This window comes from Cetorhinus maximus, chromosome 17 (genome assembly GCF_964194155.1).
Source record: "Cetorhinus maximus chromosome 17, sCetMax3.hap1.1, whole genome shotgun sequence".
In the NCBI taxonomy this organism is placed as follows: Eukaryota; Metazoa; Chordata; class Chondrichthyes; order Lamniformes; family Cetorhinidae; genus Cetorhinus; species Cetorhinus maximus.
In genome coordinates, this window is record NC_135895.1 from 70,389,963 (window position 1) to 70,411,847 (window position 21,885).

Sequence of the window (21,885 nt, forward strand, 5' to 3'; positions counted from 1 at the left end):
GTACAAAACCAATGAGGTTCAGCTTTTTATATAGTTTTTGACACAAAAAGAACTCATAATTAAATACTTGGCTATACTGTTGGCTAACCAATGCTATACTTTTAGTGTATAAGGTTGAATCTGTACAAAGGAAAGAATTGTAGGTGATACTTCATTGAAAAGAGAGTTCATAGATTTTTTACCTTGTAGGTTAAAATATTTAAAAACTTGTACAAGCAAGTTAATTTCTGCGAGAGTTCTCCCAATCACCACCGTGATGCGAAACAACGAAGTTTTTGTCGAAGTTACAGTAGTGGATCAGGAGAACTTCTGTGGGAATTGTACATCCCAGTGTCTACTTCAGTCATATCTCCAGGCCTTGATTTGATCTTCCACTTTCATAATCCTATTTCAGTTGTAAAGTTGTGATGGATTCTGCACACCCATCAATAATCATCACTTACAGAGCAATAAATGGGAGTTCTGGTTGCACTAGACTGACTAACAGGGCTGTAAGTTTATTCTCCCTTCTTCCTGCCACAGCTCTCGAGCTGAAAGCTGCAAAATATTGTCCATTGGATCTTGTAGAAATCAAATTTACAATTATTTTATTGGAGTTGGAGGCCTTCCAGATTATTGCTCAACTTCCTCGTCACGGTCTTTCCTCCAATTATACTTTAATATGACAACATAGACTTTCTATAAAGAAAACTTTTACTGTGAAAAAATTGATTGTGCATTTCTTGTTTGGATTTCTATATTCTGTATAGGTACGAGGTTTTGTTGCTAAGTGTGAACCCTATAATGGCTGTTCAGAGATAACAAATCCTGAATCGATAAAGGGAAAAATTGCCCTGATGCAACGTGGGCATTGCATGTTTGCTGAGAAGGCACGGAATGCACAGAAAGCTGGGGCGATAGGTGGAATTGTCATTGGTAAGGAATGTAATTCTTATTTTCGCTTTAATAACGATATATTACATTGTTTATTTATTTATTATATTGTTGAGGGTAGAAAATTAACACCCCACCAGATTGTTACAGAAGTTGAAATAATTTCAGATTTATTACATATTAGTGTTGCTAAACAAAGATTTCCACAAGTTAATTGACATGATATAATATTCAGTTTATAAGATACATATTAATGCTTGTTTTACGTTAATGATCTTTAATCCCAATATAACTCTCCACAAGTTTTTACAGCATGCCCTCGCCAAAGTCACAAATTGTAACCTCTATGATTGTGATCATGATGCATTATCCCTTCTAGTCCTCCTCGCCCTCACTGCAGGCTTACCATACAGTCACCCTTACCACTCTCTTCCAATACCTCTTCTCTGTCATCTAACTGGGTGGGAGTCCCTCACTTGCTTTCACTCTTGCTTATCCAGTTGTAGCCAGAGCATCTCCAGTAATGCCTGTATATCCCATCTCTGCTTTGTTACCTTTGGAATCTCCCAAGGACCTATCTTTGGCTGTCCTCCTCTTCCTCATCTACATGCTTTGTCTTGGTAACATCATCTTTGAATTTGAGATCAGGTGATGACACCCAACTCTACCTCTTATTATTTCTCTTGGCCCTTCCACTACCTCTCTGCTGTCAACCTGCTTTTCCAAAATCCAGTCTTACATATGCTGCAGTTTCCTTGACTAAACAATGGGAAGGCCAAAGCCATAAACCCCCACCACAAACTCCTGCACCCTTGCCTCCTCTCCCTGCCTTCTATCTGAAGCTGAACCAGAGTGTTCGCAACTTCACTGTCTTGTTCAACCTTGAGCTAAGCTTCCTCTCCATCATAAAGACTGCTGACTTCCATCTCCATAGCAATGCCTGCTTCCACCCTTAACTTTGCCCATATGCTGCTGAAACCCTCATTTATGCCTTTGCCAACTTCATATTTGCCTATTCTAATGCTTACTGGCCAATGCCCCACCTTTGCACCCTCAGTAAACTTCAACTCCTCTAAAACGTTGCGGCCCAAATCCTATCCTACAGCAATTCCCACTCACTCATCCCTCTCCTCACTAACCTTCATTGGTTCTCGGTCTCAAAACATGTCATGTTTAAAATTTTCATTCCCTTATTTAAATCACTATGAGGGACCTTTACATTTAGCCTGTACAAGATGTGCCTTAAGTGCTGAGCTAATTGAGAATAGATTATGTTCCCTACTAAAGTTTGGGCCTGAAACACATTGCTGGGGGCAGAGTAGAGAGAAATTTAATCTGTCCAGGGTGTGCTTCATGATCACACCAGGTACCTGAAATGTAAAATGTTCCATTCCTGCAGAACTAACCTTAGTGACCACAAATCTGACAAAAAAAAATGACATTGGAAGTGAAAATGTTATCTCCACAGCTTGAGAGGGAGCAGTTTACCTGCAGCCCTTACCTGTTGGCTATATTATGCAGAAGAATAAAACCTTTAGTAGTCCAGAGGATTTTGCACGTCCAGGTATACACTGCAACTGTTTTAACTGAATTTGCTATTGGGCAGATGACAATGAAGGAAGCAGCAGTGATACAGCTCCCCTCTTCCAGATGGCTGGCGATGGAAGGAGTACTGATGATGTCACAATCCCAATGCTTTTCCTCTTTAATAAAGAAGGAAATATTATACTCAATGCCATGCAGGAGTACCAGCAAGTGGAAGTGCTGCTATCGGATAAAGCAAAGGATAGAAGTAAGTTTTTAAACCAACTGTAAATAATCTTTCATTTGTAAATTACCCAGAATGAATTTTCATAATGTTTAGCATTCTTTAAATGCAGGTAGTAATCTGAATGTTTCTAGTAAGCCCAGGTTGGAAAATTCAGCTGTGTGGCTCTCTCTATTTAAGAGGCAACAAATTTTTTTGGGGAAACTTTAGATTGTTGACAAGTTTTGGGAAATTCTAAGTTGCCTGGGGCAGCCTATTTCTGAAAATGTTTGCACAGTCACACACTGACACTAAAATCAATTCTTATTATTGTAATAAAACCACTCAAATGTCAGCACTGGATTCACTACTGGGTTGGTAAACACTACACTGCAAACATTAACCACCAAAGAATTTAAAGAAAAAATAGAAATTGTTGCTCTTATTCTTTTGTATTCATTCTTGTGGAATGGGCCATCACTGGACAGCACTTATTTCCCATCCTTAATCACTCTTAACAAGGCCATTTCAGAGGGCAGATAAGAACAGCAGATTTCCTTCCCAAAAGATATTGAATCAGATAGGTTTTTATAATAATCCGGTAGTTACATGATCCACCATTACTGATACTAGTCTTTTATTTCAGATTTATTTATTGACTGAATTTAAATTTCTCAGTTGGCATGGTAGCATTTAAACTCATGTCTCTGGAGTCCAGGCCTATGGATTACTAACCCAGTAACATAACCATTATTGCACTGTTCCAAGTTAGCACTGTCTTCATTTCTCTTCCAGTTCTGCCTTTTGATTCCCAGTTTCTCTTTTTTTAGCCTAATCCCTCTCGAAGCTTTTTTTTTAATCCTTGTGTGGCTTTTGGGTTCCATCATCAACCTTGGGTTTGGAAACTAGGTCACAAAGATTGGGATTTGGATTTGTTTTAAAAGAAAAAGGCTTTCCGTCAATTGTGGCTCATTATCTGAAATACTAACATTGTCTGTTTTGTAATTTACTTTCTAATCGCAGCCATGTAAGTCTGTCCATTTTCTGCAAGCTCCACAAGTTAAGGAGAGTGCATGAAGTCATGAAATTTGGAATTTCATAATGTTTTGCACTGGTAAATTATATGGGGATTCCCCAACATTACAGAGCTCCATTTTTTGATGGTACCTCTGTGAACGTAACCCATGGCAACTCACTACTATGGATTTTGGCCTTTTGTGGTACCAAAAAGCCTTGCATATATGAATAAAAGAGTTTTTTCCATTTTGTGAAACTTAAATGTGCACTTTCATGAAACTTCATCTATGTACATTATACAATATAAACAAAATAGAGGAACTTCTTTCAAAATTGAGAAGGATATTAAAGGTATCGGTGCCAGCAAAGTGGGATGTTCCAGAGTACTACTAATTGGTGCTTCACAGATCACTACTTTCAGAACAACCACGCACCTTTTGCCAGATAAGCTAATTATACTGACAAAATTGCGCTCAATCTGTGGTTGAGAGGCATTGTCCTGCTGGTTTTAGATTTTCTAAAAATTCATGTTATATGTGTGCAGAAGCCTGAGCTGGATAGTATAAATAAACTCTCAAATGAACATATGCAGATGCTGTTTGTTTAGTGGGTTTAATAGTCACAATACTAGATGCATGTTCGTGGGCCTACTTTAACCCATGGCCTGGAGTTACTATATATGTATAGATGAATGGTGTGTGTATGTGTATACATAAATAGACCAGCTGTAGAATAATGATTATTTTATTTTTGTTTGTAACCAGTTTGCGTTACACTGTTTTTCTTTTTTTGCATCACGTGGACAAAAATAACAGCCACAATTATTAAAGGTAAAAGAATTACAAACTACATTCAAAATTCACCGTTATATATGTTCTCCAAATACATCAACGGTAAAGTAATTTCCAGCATCCCTTCCCCAACCCCTGCCATGTCTGCAGTAAAGAGGCTGGCTGTTTGGAACTCAACTGATGTCACCTTGAACCAGCTACCAGAAAGTGTGTAATAATGGCTTTCTGACAATTGTTCCTTTAGCTTTTCCCCCCCTTCCCTAGGGAGGCATATTCCAACTTTGTTTAGTTGTTCCCCACAGCAACACAGCTAAGATTAGGGACTCGGCTGCATGAACAATTAGTCTTGGAATTCAAATTCATGATGTTAGTAGTTTTACCAAAAATGTTGTGTTGTCTTTGGGATCTCGGGAGGTAATGGTGCAGGAGTGAATAGAGAAGCCATTGCAGGAAATTCTCTGGCTACAACGGGATAGATAAGAATGAAAGCAGGCAAGTGCAGTCCCACACACCTACTGGAGGGAAAGGATGGTGTGAAAACCATGTCAAAGACTGCAGACAAGTCAAGAAAGGTGATGAGGGATAGGTTAGCTTTGTCACCAGTCACATAGGATGTCATTTGTAACTTTGATAAGGGCTATTTCAGTGCAATAGCAGGGGCAAAAGTCTGATTGGAGGGATTCAAACATGGAGTTCCAGAAAGGATGAACACAGATTTAGGAGGGGACATGTTCAAGGATTTTTTGGAGGTAAGTGAAGTTGGAGATGAGGCAGTAGTTTGCAAGCACTGAGGGGACAGGATTGGAGTTTTTGAGGAGAGAGGTGATGTTGGCAGGTTTGAGGAGATGTGGGATACTACTTGGAGAGAGAACTGTTAACATCAGCTAACGTAGTAGTTAGGAAAGGAAGTTGAATGGTTAGCGGTTTGGTGGAAATAGGGTCATGAGAACACGAGTCATGAATAAGGTGAACTCAGAGAGATCACAAGGGGAGATAGAGAAAGATGTAAGTTCAGGTCTAGGGCAAGGGGGACTCTTAGGGGAGCTTTGGCCTGATTTTTTTTAAAAATTCATTCATGGGACAGCCATGGTAATGTTCTGGGGACCCAGGTTTGAATCCTGCCACGGCAGATGGTAGAATTTGAATTCATTAAAAGTCTGATGATGAAACCATTGTCAATTGTTGTAAAAGCCCATCTGGTTCACTAACGTCCTTTAGGGAAGAAAATTTGTCATCCTTACCTGGTCTGGCTTACACATGACATCAGACCCCACAGCAATGTGGTTGACTCTTAAAATACCCTCTGAAATGGCCTAGCAAGCCACTTGGTTGTAACAAGCTGCTACAAAGTCACAAAAAAGGAATGACACCGGACGGACCACCTGGCATCGACCTAAACACCAGAAACAGCAATGGCAATCTCAGCCCCGTCAGCCCTGCAAAGTCCTCCTTACTAACATCTGGGGACTATTGCCAAAATTGGGAGAGCTGTCTCACAGATTAGTCAAGCAGCGGCCTGACATAGTCATCCTCATGGAATCATACCTTACAGATAATGTCCCAGACACCACCATCACCATCCCTGTCCTGTCCCACCAGCAGGACAGGCCCAGCAGAGATGGAAGCACAGTGGTATCCATTCGGGAGGGAGTTGCCCTGGAAGTCCTCAACATCAACTCCGGACCCCATGAAGTCCCATGGCATCAGGTCAGAAATGGGCAAGGAAACTTCCTGCTGATTACCACATACTGCCCTCCCTCAACTGATGAATCAGTGCTCCTCCATGTTGAACACCACTTGGAGGAAGCACTGAAGGGCAAGGGTGCAGAATGTACTCTGGGTGGGGAACTTCAATATCCATTACCAAGAGTGGCTCGGTAGCACCACTACTGACCGAGCTGGCCAAGTCCTGAATGACATAGCTGCTAGACTGGGTCTGCAGCAGGTGGTGAGGGAACCAACAAGAGGGAAAAACATATTTGACCTCATCCTACCAACCTATCTGCCACAGATGCATCTGTCCATGACAGTATCGGTAGGAGTGACCACCACACAGTCATTTTGGAGATGAAGTCCCACCTTCACATTGAGAATCCCTCCATTGTGTTGTGTGGCACTACCACCGTGCTAACTGGGATAGATTTCCAAAAGACCTAGCAGCTTAAGACTGCGCATCCACGAGGCGCTGTGGGCCATCAGCAGCAGCAGAATTGCACTCGAACGCAATCTGTAACCTCATGGCCCGGCATATCCCCCACTCTACCGTTACCATCAAGCCAGGGTGGTCAACCTTGGTTCAGTGAAGAGTGCAGGAGGGCATGCCAGGAGCAGGACCAGGCATACCTAAAAATGAGGTGTCAACCTGATGAAGCTATAACACAGGACTACTTGCGGGCCAACAGCATAAGCAGCAAGTGATAGACAGGCCTAAGTGATCCAACAACCAACGGATCAGACCTAAGCTCATGCAGTCCTGCCACATCGAGTCATGAATGGTGGTGGACAATTAAACAACTCACTGGAGGAGGAGGCTCCGCAGATATCCCTGTCCTCAATGATGGAGGAGCCCAGCACATCAGTGCAAAAGATAAGGCTGAAGCATTTGCTACAATCTTCAGCCAGAAATGCCGAGTGAATGATCCATCTCAGCCTCCTCCAGAGGTCCCCAGCATCACAGATGCCAGTCTTCGGCCAATTCAATTCACTCCACGTGATATCAAGAAATGGCTGAAGGCCCTGGATACTGCAAAGGATATGGGCCCTGACATTATTCCAGCAATAGTACTGAAGAGTTGTGCTCCAGAACTTGTCGCGCCCCTAGCCAAGCTGTTCCAATGCAACACTGGCATCTACCCGGCTACATGGAAAATTGCCTAGGTATGTCCTATACTCAAAAAGCAGGACAAATCCAACCCAGCCAATTACCACCCTATCGGTCTACTCTCGGTCATCAGTAAAGTTATAGAAGGGGTCACCAACAGCGCTACAAAGCAGCACTTGCTTAGCAATAACCTGCTCACTGACGCTTAGCTTGGGTTCCGCCAGGGCTACTGAGCTCCTGACCTCATTGCAGCCTTGGTTCAAACATGGACAAAAGAGCTGAACTCCCGAGGTGAAGTGAGAGTGACTGCCCTTGACATCAAGGCAGCATTTGACAAGAGTGTGGCATCAAGGAGCCCTAGCAAAACTGGAGTCAATGGGAATCAGGGGGAAATCTCCACTGGTTGGAGTCATACCTACCACAAAGGAAGATGGTTGTGGTTGTTGGAGGTCAGTCACCTCAGCTCCAGGACATCACTGCAGGAGTTCCTCAGAGTAGGGGCCTTGGTCCAACCATCTTCAGCTGCTTCATTAATGACCTTCCATCCATCATAAGGTCAGAAGTGGGGATGTTCGCTGATTGTTACACGATGTTCAGCACCATTCGAGATCCCTCAGATACTGAAGTAGTCCATGTCCAAATACAGCAAGACCTGTACAATATCCAGGCTTAGGCTGACAAGTGGCAAGTAACATTCATGCCACACAAGTGTCAGGCAATGACCATCTCCAACAAGAGAGAATCTAACCATCGCTCCTTGATGTTCAGTGGTATTACCATCACTGAATCTCCCACTATCAACATCCTGGGGGTTACCATTGACCAGAAACTGAACTGGACTAGCCATATAAATACTGTGGCTACAAGAGCAGGCCAGAGGCTAGTAACCTACCTCCTGACTCCCCAAAGCCTGTCCACCATCTACAAGGAACAAGTCAGGAGTGTGATGGAATACTCCCTACTTGCCTGGATGAGTGCAGCTCCCACAACACTCAAGAAGCTTGACACCGTCCAGGACAAAGCAGCCCACTTGATTGGCACCACATCCACAAACATACACTCCCTCCACCACCCACACACAGTAGTAACAGTGTGTACCATCTACAAGATGCACTGCAGCAATTCACCAAGGCTACTTAGACAACACCTTCCAAACCCATGACCACTACCATCTCGAAGGACAAGGGCTGCAGATAGATGGGAACACCACCACCTGGAAGTTCCCCTCCAAGTCACTCACCATCCTGACTTGGAAATATATCGCCATTCCTTCACTGCTGCTGGGTCAAAATCCTGGAATTCCATTCCTAACAGCACTGTAGGTCTAACTACGCTGCATGGACTGCAGCGGTTCAAGAAGGCAGCTCACCACCACCTTCTCAAGGGCAATTGGGGATGGGCAATAAATGCTGGCCTAACCAGCGAAGCCCACATCCCATGAATGAATTTTAAAAATGGTTTCTATATCTGCTTCCAAATGAGTGACTGGACTGTTATTTAGGAATAGGAAGTGTTCAGCTAATCTCTTATGAAAGATTCCTACCTTATTTATGCCACACAAACTCACTGTGGGTTTTTCTTATTTTTTTTAAACTTTAGTTGTGTTGAGAGTTCCAAATCGAAATTAAGTTGTCGCAAAGATCGGCTGTTGATATGAGAGAAATTAGTAAATTTAAGAACTGTTGGTTGAATTGCGATAACATGAAGAAATACCATCATGTTTATAATTATTGGTATACTGAAATAAGATTAAGTTGTATCTTGTGGTTGCTGTACAGTGCCCAAGATACCTTTATTTTGTATTATAGGAAGAGCTTTGTACAACTATTAAATAAAATGTAGTATATAATTGCAAATAAATGGCTAAAGTTACTTAAAACATTAGTTAATGCCACTGTCTTTTGCAACTTTATTTTTTTTAAATATTCTAATATTTGATTTTTAGATCTGGGCATGGAAGACTCAGAACAGAACTCAGAAGATGACTTGCAGTCCACGGGGCCAAACCCGACCAGTTTCGAATGTCAGAATGAAGCAACATCCCACACTAAAAATCCCAGCAGTGAGAAACTGGATGAATCAGCAAGCCAGTGCGACGCGAGTGGTCAGTCAGTCGTACCTGATACAAAGACACAACAAAGTGATGATATTTTATGTGGATCTGATCAGAACCCAATTATATCTGCCACTGATGTGTCTTCAGATACTGGTGACGTGAAAGATCATAAAGATGTACAAAGGACAGATAGTCATGGACCCATTGAAAATGAACAGGAATCTTGTGCCCAGACTTCAGATCAGGGAAAGAAAGGGACTGATAGTGAAGTAGAAACAGAGCAAGAATCCAGTCCAAATATCAGCCAAGAAACAGAGGCTCGGACCATAGACTCCTTGTTATCGGACTGGAAGGAAGAAATAGATGCCTTTGAAATGATGGATAAGGACGAACTATGACCGTGAATCATACTTTTGTATGATGGGAGTTTTTCTTTTCCCCAGAAGATCTGGGTGCAATTGTGCACAGTAACATTCCCTGACCACCTGGAAGAATCTGATGATCAATTTCTGATTTGTATCAATTTGTACGTGTGAAAAGGGGGTCAGATTTACTGGTCGTCATTTCTGCCAGGTCATTACTTGATTCACTTGAAGATGCCAGTCACATTAATGCTTCTTCCTGATACAGCACACCTCAGATTCAACTGATTGAGAGATGTGCAGAAGTTATGGGAACTTTTATTCCATTGTTTTCTACTTCTCCCTCCCGCCCCACTCTCATGCACACTTCTTCTTTGTTGCAGAGCAGCAAAACCTTGTTGCTAAATTATTGCAGGTTTCCTTTCAAAACCACAAAATCCTGTGGCATTTTTCCAGTGTAGGGTTACAGATTTACAACTACTCACTCACCTGATTGGAGTACCAGATTGCTTAGTTTATGGTTTTTAATCCCACAATTACTGAAATATGATTTGAACTCATTGTTTTCTTTATTTTTGAAAGGTATTTAAAATAATATTTGGTAAAACTGTCCTGGAGCAATGAAGTTAATTAAGTTTTGGCAGCACAATTCCACCTAAATTGAGAGAAAGGTAAATTACATGAACTCAATGTTGTCAAATTACTACTTTGGATTTGTAACTTTTTTAACATCTGATTAACTTGTTCTATCTTAACTTTTTAAAGTTTTATTCCCCCATTCCATTCCTAAGCCTTTTCTCTTCTTTGTAATATGCTACAGGGATAATACCCAACCTATTCATGCATACAATAAAGACTGACAAGGGGAAATGTTTTCATCCTTTACCAATAGACATAACGAGCTGTGTTTTCTCAGTTGGGTCAAGATCCTGACGTTGGCCTCAGTTCCGGGTCAGGAACACGGAAGTGGCTATGGTGGGATGTTGGGTTACAATCATTGCGGAGCTGGCCTATTTAAGAAGCTGCGTCCGGGAGCCCTGTCCAATTAAGGATGGTGCGCAGGCCAGGGAGTAGAAGGCCTAGTAGAGCAGCCTGCAGCGATGCCTGGCTGCATTACCACCAGGAGAAGTGAGCACTGCTGGAGAAGAGCTAAGGGTTGCTTCAAAATTGATTAAAAGGCGGCACTGTGAGGGGCTTCAGGGTGGAGGGATAAACCCCTCTGGAACAATACTATGGGCCAATTCTGGCCCCTGTGAGCCCTGCAGCCCCTTGATACAGCTATTTAATGTGCCAGCAGTTACCCGCACCCCTCCTGGCAAGAAGCCACCTGCAAGAAGCTAACAGGCTCTGCACTGAGCATTGAGCTGCTCCAATGGCACTTTCAGGAAAAAAACCTGTAAGTGGGACTTGAATTAAACTGATTGATCGCCTATCTCAATGGAGTGTGCTACCAACTTTGGTCCCATCCCACCCCAGGAACTTCCCTCAGAGATGGGAAGGTGTTAGAGAGCCATCCCAAAGCAGCTTCCCCCTATTTTCCTACCACCCTCCCTGCACCTCTTCCGAAGCCTCTACATGGGGCATTGAAAATTCAGCCCTACATTGCACATAAACCTTTTCCCTCTGTTCCATGGATGTTAACTGAATACCTTCTACTGCTGTCGGATCCAGTTCCAATGTTAGGCCGGAGTTCATCTTGTTCGTTTCCAGTCACCATGTGTCAGCTTCTCCATACTGGTTAAACGCACATGATTTACTGCAGAGAGAGGACTGACTAGTCTGTAAGATTATTTTGGATAATTATTTTGACAGCATTTCAAAAAATGATCTATCTAATTGAATTGTATAAAGCCACAGAGAAGAATGTTATTTTAGATCAGTACTTTGGAGGATTTTAACCCTGCAGTGTGTTTTTAAAAAAAAGTTTCATTTAGAAATGTTTGTGAATATCTTTGGTAGGTGATCAAACTGACTGACTTTGAGCTGTTTGCAGGGGTATTTCTCTGTCACAGACTTTTTTTTCTACTTGTGATAACCTGGAACGGTTCAAGTTATTTTACATGTGAATGTTTCATTTTTGAAACAGCATTTGCTTATCCATAGGATTTAAAATCATTTCTGCCTTTTCTTTCTACAAGACGCAATGGAGCGTTATATAGTTCATTGACACTAACTTAAATACCTCTTCTTGTGATTCACCACCATACCCCACCGTTAGAAACAACTAAATGATAAACGTCTTTATGCTCCTGTTATGTGCCTTAGAACATTTTACTATGTTAAAGGTACTATATAAATGCAAGTTGTTGCACTTGTTGCCTCACTTTGTTCTTCAGTAGCACATGAGTTTAGTTGGCAAATGTGCTGCCCATTGTGCAGGTGCGTCACGTAGACCAGATTCCACCTGTGTTGTTGAATTGGCTGACCTCTGTCGAAGGACTGGTCTCATCATCACTAGCCCAAAAAGGGAAAACCGTGGAAAGTGAATGTGTGAGACATCACCAGGAGAATTTCTAGCTCAGTTCAGCAGGTTGAGGCAAATGGGTGTTCAATGGCTGTATGGCCTCCTGGCTTTTACTACCTGGACACATGAAGAATAGTCACTTGGGTACAAAGGAAAGCTTCCAAGACTTCTTGTCCTGTATCCCCACAAAGGTATTAGGAGAGGAAATAAAGAGAGAAGTATTTATATTAAAAAAAAACACACAATTGTTTCATGGATCTGAATTTTTTTCAACAAATTAGTTTACAATAATAATATACTTGTATCCCTGTATTCTTTGTAAAGGTTATGACCTGGTACACACAGGTTATGATCTGGATCTTATTGCACTAGCAGTAAGGGCATACCAATTCAGATTGCAGAAAATCTTATAAACTAATTTTCTACAATCCATTTGAGCTGGGAGCTACTACTCATTTTTCAAACTATCGCAGAATGTTTGATATTTTGGAGTTTTATTTAACTATTGAATGCAATGGACATGTCAGACCTTGTTATGTTTCCCAGTTTGTAATATTGTGGCTTGGTTCAGTAATATACTTCATATTAAAATCTACTGGGGAGGACAGTGTGCACTCTTCAAGGACTAAACTACCATTGCACATTGCAAAGTGTGCACATCTTTGTTCTATAAATATATCCATAACAAAACTAATTTGCACAATATTCTTAGAGACATTTTCTTTACTGTTTATATCCTTGAATATTGAAAGGTATTATATTTTCCTTATGGTGCAGAAATGGTCCTGCAGTTTTCAAAGGGTTAAGTTGTCAAGGACCTTTTGAAAGCTAGGCTCTTGTTTCACAGTACTGTTGAGTTGACAATCTGTATGTCACTATTATTCAGTATCAGATAGTTATTATCTCAGTAAACCATCAATTGTGCACATTTTCAAAGTGTCTGCCCCATGTTAACTTCATGTTGTATATCACCATTCATAATTAGATCACATAATTATTGATGGATGTTAAATCTGTTTTGTTCTATAATTCCTTTATAATTTGGAGCAGGTATCTGGCAGATATACAGAGAGCTTTTGCTTAGGTGTTGCTGAACACAGAGGTATAGACTTAGTTGTTAATTTACTGACCCAAATATTGCAATTATTGTCCTAGAAGATGCATTAGGGAGGATATGTTTTTAAATTCTATCTATTTCTGAATAATACACATTCACTAAAGGCAAATGCATCTGTGGTAATTAAATTGTTGCTTAACTGCTAAATGTGACAAAATAAGGGACTAAAATCATTTTATTTTAAATTGGGAAAGGCAAATAGGCATACAATTTGACTGTTCTTAAAGTCCAGTAGGTGGCACTATCTTTAGCTGTTCCCTCTTCACAATGGTTCCGCAGTGTGGGTAATGAATACTTGTGAATTGGGTTAACATCATATGATGGGAAATATCAGTTTCATCTTGAAATTTGAAATGTGCAAACAAGGTATTCAAATGTGAAACTGCTTAATATTTTTTAAATGCAAATTTAGTAATGTATAAACATAAGAGATGGGTGTGTATTTGTCTTTTCAAAGGTTTTAATTTGAACTGAAATTAGATTTCATATTGGGATCTGTTCCTTTAGTGTGATTGTGGCATTGCTGCATTAATCAGACAGATACGGAGTGTCTATAGAATTTAAACAGCAGGTACAGTGCGCTGTCTTTCTAAAAAAAAGTGGTGTAAACACCTCAGAAGCCCTGTAAATAAAATGGACAGCTGTAAAATGCAAGCTGTGATGTAAAACAGTCTGGTTAATTTTGTAGATATGATCACTGTACATATTTGTGCATTTGATTACTGTGATTATTTCTGATTGTAAAGATTTAATAAACCAATGTAAATATAATAAAGTCTCTATGTTGATCTGAGAATTCAAAATAAGTTAGGATCCCCAAATTCATCAACTTGAGAACTTTAGGTTTTACAATTTGACATAACCATGCTAATACATTGAAAATTAGTGAATATTTGTCATTACTGTATCCACTGAATACTGCCCACATATCTGTTTAATAGTTTTGTTTAGTGGTTTGTGCAGCATCTATAATATGATACACTATCATAAAAATATTCCAAATGCACAGTTAATTAATGCATTCAAAGCACAAAGCCTGCAACATCTTAGGTATCATCAACGTACATATAGAAGCTGAGCCAGTGGATGATGACAAGCGTAGTATTAAAGGAATGAAAATGAGTGTAGATCCTTGGAGGATCTATGATGATGATGAGGAAGGAACAGAATCTTGGCTGGAGATGTGTTGAATGTATACAGATAGATAGGAATTGAACCATATAAGCTCCCATAGCTAAAAAGAGGTGATGGAGGAAATGGCAGGTTCAACACGTCAAGCATCGTAGAGTTTGAATAGAGTGAGAAGGGCTATCACAACATGGTCACAGTCACACAAGATGTCATTTTTTATCTTCCATTCTTATCAAATTGTAGCCAGAGAATCAGTTGTAATGGCTTCTCTTGCTCCTGCACCATGACCTCTGATGACTCCAAAGATTTAATCTTGGCTCCCTCCTATTCCTTATCTACATGTGCCAAAAGTACCTCTTTGACCAAGCTTTTAGTCATCTACCCTAATATCTCCTTATTTGGTTTGGTGTCATATTTTGTTTTATAAAGCTCCTGCGACGACTTGGAACGTTTTATTATGTTAAAGGCATTATAGGTTGTTTTGGTGATTTAAGCAAAGCAGGAATGAGACTGGAAATATTTGAACAGTGGGCTTAGGAAAAGATTGCCCCCCCACCTTCAAGTATACTATCCAATTCACAGCAACAATGTGAAACTATGGGTGGAATCAACCCAGATTTGCACTGTGTGGTAGCGGGCAGGAAAAAGGACATTTTACCCACCAGCTGCAATAGCGGCTTTTCATGCCGTATTGTCCAATCCTGCCTCATTAATCACGCATTCCTGGCTCCAGGTTCCAATTCGCCCACCACGCTGTCACCTTGTCGCTTCATCACACTGGGTGCCACATTTGAAGTGCAGCCACGTGCGCACTTCTCTGCTTTGCAGCCCAGAACTGCTGCAAAGAAGACATGGTCCCGAAAGGCAAGAAGACTGCAGCCCCCCAGGTGTAGTGACACATCCCCCAAGAGTCCTTTGGTCTTCTACCCCTGCTCTGGCCGAAGGGGGGGCAGCAACATTACCACTCCGGCTTGGTAGGTGATGGCAGTGGTGATCAGTGCCAATGCTACACAGAAGAGGTTGGCCATCCAATAGAGGCTGAATGATCTCATCCGTGCCACCAGGGTAAGGCAACCATCTCATCACTCTAAATTCTCACACAAAAGCCCACCACAGATTCACTGACATCTCACTCATTGCCAACTCAAGGGACATCATCATTCACTCTCACACACATCCTCACATCTCCATCTGGCCACATCTCCTCTTGAGGCCGCTTATGCCCTCACACACACCCTGGGATACCCCCCACCTCCCCCCCCCCCCACACCCCCCCAACCCACCCCGGCTTCCCCAGTACAGTCTTCTCCCTGCAGCCTCTTCCCTTACCTGAGGCCACTTCCCTCCCTTTCCCAAGCAAGCCCTAGCTCCGCAGCTGTTGAAAAGCCACCCATGTCTTATGGCTGGTCTGGTAGGTAGAGACATGCCTGTGAGCCCTGCTAAAAATGATGTGCTGCCCTGCAAAGCCTGGCACTAATGACTGCAAGTGCTGGCCAAAACAAGGTAGGCAAACAAGCCTCAAAGTCCCGAGCGAAGTGCAGCTCACCAGGTGCACTTCACTTATGTACAGTTGTGAAACACGCCGACGTGCTCGGATGATCCAGTGTAGGGGATGATTCCGGCGAGCTGGGCTTATAATGATATGCAGACATATTACCATGAAGTTCCTGACGTCCAATGGCAGGAAATGTGGCTTGCCATTGATGGGTAGAGTGGATGATTGCAAACTGGGTTACGACATCGTGAAGCTGATTTTTGGCCTTCTCACCTTTATTGCCCAATCACGCTGCCAAACATGCCTGACTCCAGCAGGCACAGAAAATTTCACCCCATGTCTTTATCTATTACATTACATTTCTGTAACTCCTTTTTTACAACTACAGATTCTACCCAACTCCAACTCCTTTCCCCTCCCCAAGTCACAGTCCTGGGAGATTCAATTTCCCACAGTTTTCTGGGCTCTTAGGGAAGACGCCTTGGAGACATGAGGGCTTTCTTCTACATCTGGGAAAACATCATCATCTGCAGTACAGGACAGCAATTTAGCAGCATTGTTGAGGAGCAGAGTGTCAGGTTCACAATGACCGAACTGCAAAGACAATGAGACTTTTTCAGCAAAAGACTCATCCACTGATCCAAAAGAGAAGGCTCAAGAGCATCAACCTTTGGTCTCTCTGGGACTAGAGGAGAATGACTCAGGACCCTCTGGGGAACTTGTTGCTCCCCCGAAGCACACAGGGAAAGACCTTCAGGAGAGAAAAAATCTTCAACTCCAGGGATCCCTGTCCCAACCGTATCATTCACTGCTGCATTGAAGACTGAAAAGGCATTGAAGATCCAAGATTTCAATGAATTTAGACAACAAAGGAAAAAAATGACTTTCTGTAAGCCTTTTAGGAAAAGATGAAGAAATGATTTCCTGATATTTCAGAAGGACTGTCTACTTTCTGTAGGCAGTGGTAAAAGAGCCACAGTTCTCTCTGTGTGACACTGCTCCACTCTGGGCAATGGGAAGAATTGCTGAGGATATGAAGATAAGGCAGTACCATGGTCTGCAAAGGGATGAATTTCCCGTGGACAATGAACTCAGAGTTAAGATTGCTGTACAGGATTCTGCAGCTTTAGAAGTGTTCAAGATTCCGCCGTAGCTTCTGTGCTGACATAGAGCTCTAGAGGGAAGGAGACTTTTAGCTGGGACTGAAGTACAGGTGTCACTTGAATTTTACCCCTGGAAGGTGCCAGCTTTTTGGCAGAATGATTGTCTATGGGCTCTGACATGGCAACCTCTCTGAAAGACTTTTCATGGACAACAAGAGATAGACTAGGCAATACATTGTTGGGTTCATTGAAACAAAGATCTGAATGCTGCTCAGCCACTAGAAACTAAAAACAGCTGAGTAAAAAAAGATAGAGACTTCATATGGTGCGTCTATCGATTGGGAAGATGAATCAACCTTTAGGACCTCATCCTTCTACAAATCACTTAGTCCCGCAATGGCTACATCTCTTTCTTCTGGAAAGAGCCAATTCAGGTCCAGCAGGTCATCATGCGGATTGTCACCATCTGCTGCAGTGCCTACTGACCTCCACTTCTGGCCTAACGTCATGAAAAACTAAGATTCATAACTTCAATCTCCGCCTGGGGTCCAGTGGATAGTGTCTCTGTGAAAGAAAGGAACTTGCTGCTGATTGAATAAATTTCCACCTTCCACAGCTAGTGTAGGCTGAAGGTTCACTGGTTCTAAATAAAAGGTGGTAGATTTTTCCATGAACAACAATGTTTTGTTCAAATACTGGGCGTCATCTGGTTTTTCTAGGATTCCTAGAAGCGTGCCAATATCGCCACTCAATAAGGATGTGCGTTGATTGTGGACAACTTGGAAAGAATCAATGATTTGTTGTCCCTTGTAATGAAGAGGAGCAACAATCTTGCCTTTGATTGGAAGGTCTGTACCACCCGGACCTTGTAATTTGATGTTTGATGAATGAAGGGTTTATGGCTGAGGCCAGTTGAGATCATCTGCTAATATGTTAACGGCAGCTCCGATAACAATTTTATAAGTAGCATTGAAGCCTTGAACTTGCATTATAACTGACCAGTAGCCTAGACTAAGACCATCAACTTCCGCTAGTAATTCTGGCATTTCGTCTTTATCTTGATTTCCAATTTCTTGAATGGAGTATGTTTCATAAATACTTTCTTGTCTTCTGCCTCAATTACGATTTGTGGATTTTCAGAAACGCTTGAAATGCCCAGTATTGCCACACTGGAAGCATTCCGCACTTCCTACTGGGGAGTCCTGGCATCTATGTTGGTTTTTCACTCTACAATGCAAGCATCTCAAAATGGCTGCCAGTATGGAGTTTCCTGCCCTTTCGCCCGGTTTGCTGGGCTTTCTTATGGCTGGGGTTGCTCTCCATGGACCTACCTTGTCAACGGAGTCATGTGAAGACTCGGAATCGCGCCAAATTATAGCCCGGTTAGTTCCTCTAAGCTCGGCCTGCTTCACATACTCAACTGCTTGATCTAAAGTAAATTCATCTTTGTTCTGCAGAAAGTTCAAGAGTTTTTCATCTTGGACGCCCACGAAAATTGAATTTGCTCATCCTACAGCGCTCTGTATCTGCAAGAACTAGCTTGGCAACATAGGTTATAAATAATTCAATCAAGTCCCCAGGACGTAGGGACCTTTGGTTAACACGTGCTTGTTCTATAACTAAGTCTCACTTCAGGCTTAAATAGGTGTCAAAGGCTTTGAGAACGGTTTCAAAGTCAGCAGTGAACTCCTCCACTCCCTGTCTTAGGAGAACGTCAGCTGCTACTGGACCTGAAGCGTAAAGAAAGGAACTGACTTGATGCTTCTGCTGTTTAGCATAAAGGCCCAATGCTGCTCAATATCAAAGGCATTGGCATTTCCATAATTCCCACTTCTGGCCTCTCTGCAGGCCCTTGAGACAGTCAAACAGGTGGGGTTGGGGCAGTGACTGCCCACAAGGTATGCTCATCGTTACCTCTCTCCAGTTTACCACCTCCTTACATCGAGTCATAAGCACAAGCTGCTATCAAGTTTTCTTTCACTTTGCCTCTCTCCACTACTGCCACCGTTTGAGATGGTCCTTCTCATCTGTGGATTCTAGGTCTGGTACTTGGTTACTGGACAGTCTATAGTCTTACTCTTACTGCTTGACACTTGTTTATTAGTACTATATCTAAACGGGTTACAGAGTAGGCATGTTGCTCCTAGGCATGATTCCAACAGCTGTCACTCAAGAGTTTAACACATGACTGACTGATCTCAATGATACATCTTAATCTATGTAATACATTAGCATATCCCAACTGTTAACCCATTACACTATGGGAATCTCAGTGAGAACCTAAGCATGGAAAGAGTGCAGTTCATGAAACAAGAAACAAAAACAAAATTTGCTGGAGAAACTCAGCGGGTCTGACAGCATCTGAGGAGAGAAAGACAGAGTTAACATTTTGAGTCCGTATGACTCTTCATCAGCACTAAAGAGAAATAGAAATGTAATGAAATATAAGCTGTTTAAGGGGGGGTTGGACAGGTGAAGCTGCAAAGAGGGCCGGTGATAGGTGGAGACAAAGGAGAGATTGCCAAAGATGTCATAAACAAAAGGTCAAAAGGGTGTTGACGGTGGTGATACTAGCTAAAGGATGTGCTAATGGTGACATTAAGGGTAGAAAGCAGGATGAGTAAGTGACAGATGGCCCTAGTGGGGGTGGGGTGGGGGGGATTGAAATAAGCTAAAAGGTGGAGATAAAACAATATGGAAATAAATTGTAAAAGTAATAATAGAAATAGGGTGGGAAAAGAAAAATATGTGTAATAAAATATAATAATTATTAGAAAAAAGGGGATAAAAAAGGGGTGAGGATGGAGGAGGGAGTTCATGGTCTGAAGTTGTTGAACTCAATGTTAAGTCCAGAAGGCTGTAAAGTCCCTAATTGGAAGATGAGGTGCTGTTCCTCCAGTTTGCGTTGGGCTTCACTGGAACATTGCAGCAGGCCAAAGATGGACACGTGGGCATGAGAGCAGGGTGGTGTGTTGAAATGGCAAGCGACAGAGAGGTCTGGGTCATGCTTGCAGACAGACCGAAAGTGTTCCGCAAAGCGGACACCCAGTCTGCGTCTGGTCTCTCCAATGTAGAGGAGGCCGCATTGGGAGCAGCGAATGCAGTAGACTAAATTGAGGGAAGTGCAAGTGAAATGCTGCTTCACTTGAAAGGAGTGTTTGGGCCCTTAGACGGTGAGGAGGCGGGAAGTAAAGGGGCAGGTGTTGCACCTTCTGCGGTTGCATGGGAAGGTGCCATGGGAGGGGGTTGAGGTGTAGGGGATGATGGAGGAGTGGACCAGGGTGTCCCGGGGGGAACAATCCCTACGGAATGCCGACGGGGGGGGTGAAGGGAAGGTGTGTTTGGTGGTGGCATTGTGCTGGAGATGACAGAGGATGATCCTTTGAATGCGGAGGCTGGTGGGGTGATAAGTGAGGACAAGGGGGACCCTATCATGGTTCTGGGAGGGAGAGGAAGGTGTGAGGGCAGATGCGCGGGAGATGGGTCAGACACGGTTGAGGACCCTGTCAACCACCGTGGGTGGAAAACCTCAGTTAAGGAAGAAGGAGGACATGTCAGAAGAACTGTTTTGGAAAGTGGCATCATTGGAACAGATGCGACGGAGGCGAAGGAACTGAGAGAATGGGATGGAGTCCTTACAGGAAGCGGGGTGTGAGGAGCTGTAGTCGAGGTAGCTGTGGGAGTTGGTAGGCTTGTAATGGATATTGGTGGATAGTCTATCACCAGAAATTGAGACAGAGAGGTCAAGGAAGGGAAGGGAAGTGTCAGTGATGGACCATGTGAAAGTGATGGAGGGGTGGAAATTGGAAGCAAAATTAATAAATTTTTCCAGGTCCAGACGAGAGCATGAAGCAGCACCGAAGCAGTCATGAAACAAGAAGCTGTGCTCAGATCAGCTGCATGAACAGCTCTACTTGTGCAGTAAGTGTAACCATTACATGTTGTCCAGAGGCCTGAATGAACTTTAGTTTAAAAATAACAAACAGGAATTTTATGTCAACATGCTAACCAGTGTACTGTGAATACACAAGGAATTGTGTCAATGAAACACAACAGGAATTCCAGTTTTAAAATACTTTGGCTCCCACACAATTAGAGATGTGGGAAGCAGATGATGAGCACAGGGTAGAGAGATGTGTCACAAACACAAAACATTTTGTGCATGAGCTTTTTCATTATAACAAATTCAGAGTTAAAATCAGGTATTGACACGGGTTACAGAGAATATACATTCTAGCCTAGTGGACCAAACATTCCCAAAGGCACCAATGTGTGGATGCTTAGCTGCAAACAGACAACACTGTACATACAAGGTGCCTCAAAAGACTGAAGTTTCTCCAAGAGGACTATATCTCTACAGATGAAAGCCCCACAGTCAGTGATTTCCAGCTTGGGCAGTAGTTAGGATATTACTGACGTAAGAACTGCAGGTAATGGAATGGAAAATCAGTTGGCTTTCATATTATTAATAATGGGTGCCATTGATTCCTAGACATGTGCCTGCGTGGACCTTGAGGAATATAGGATCAGGTGCAGTCCCCTATGGATGGATAAGTTGCCAGGTTTGTAAGATGACTCAGTAAGACTAGCCAGTTGAGTGACATAGTAAAAGGGAACTAAAGTTGGCAAAACTGTCCCCTAAAAAGGAACAGAAGCTTTGTAGTTTTTTTAACTAGATGAGTTGAGTTTTTAAATGGGTAAAATATATGTGAGATGGTGAGCTGTTGAAATACTGAGACATGGGATGAAAGCAGCTGAACCAGTCACTGTGCATCTTCTCACTTCTCGTAGAGATGTTTCTTACCTTGAATTTTCCTCTAACTCAACTCACTTCCGCCCAATGAATGTATGGAAACCTATAAGGCTTTAGTGTTATCACTCTTTTTCAAAGACTTGTTGAATGATATA

General features: G+C 42.3%; 1 protein-coding gene across 2 annotated transcripts in view; it reads left to right on the forward strand.

The window, feature by feature from the left end:
- Nucleotides 1–14,036, forward strand: part of edem3 (ER degradation enhancer, mannosidase alpha-like 3) — a 71,563-nt gene extending 57,527 nt beyond the window's left edge. For both annotated transcript variants that reach the window (XM_078561426.1, XM_078561427.1), the window contains 3 exons: nucleotides 750–915; nucleotides 2,480–2,665; nucleotides 9,195–14,036. In XM_078561426.1, coding sequence (XP_078417552.1) covers nucleotides 750–915; nucleotides 2,480–2,665; nucleotides 9,195–9,703 — 861 coding nt within the window. In that variant the 3' untranslated portion in view covers nucleotides 9,704–14,036. The remainder of the gene's footprint in view (nucleotides 1–749; nucleotides 916–2,479; nucleotides 2,666–9,194) is intronic.
- The last annotated feature ends 7,849 nt before the right edge of the window (nucleotides 14,037–21,885 follow it).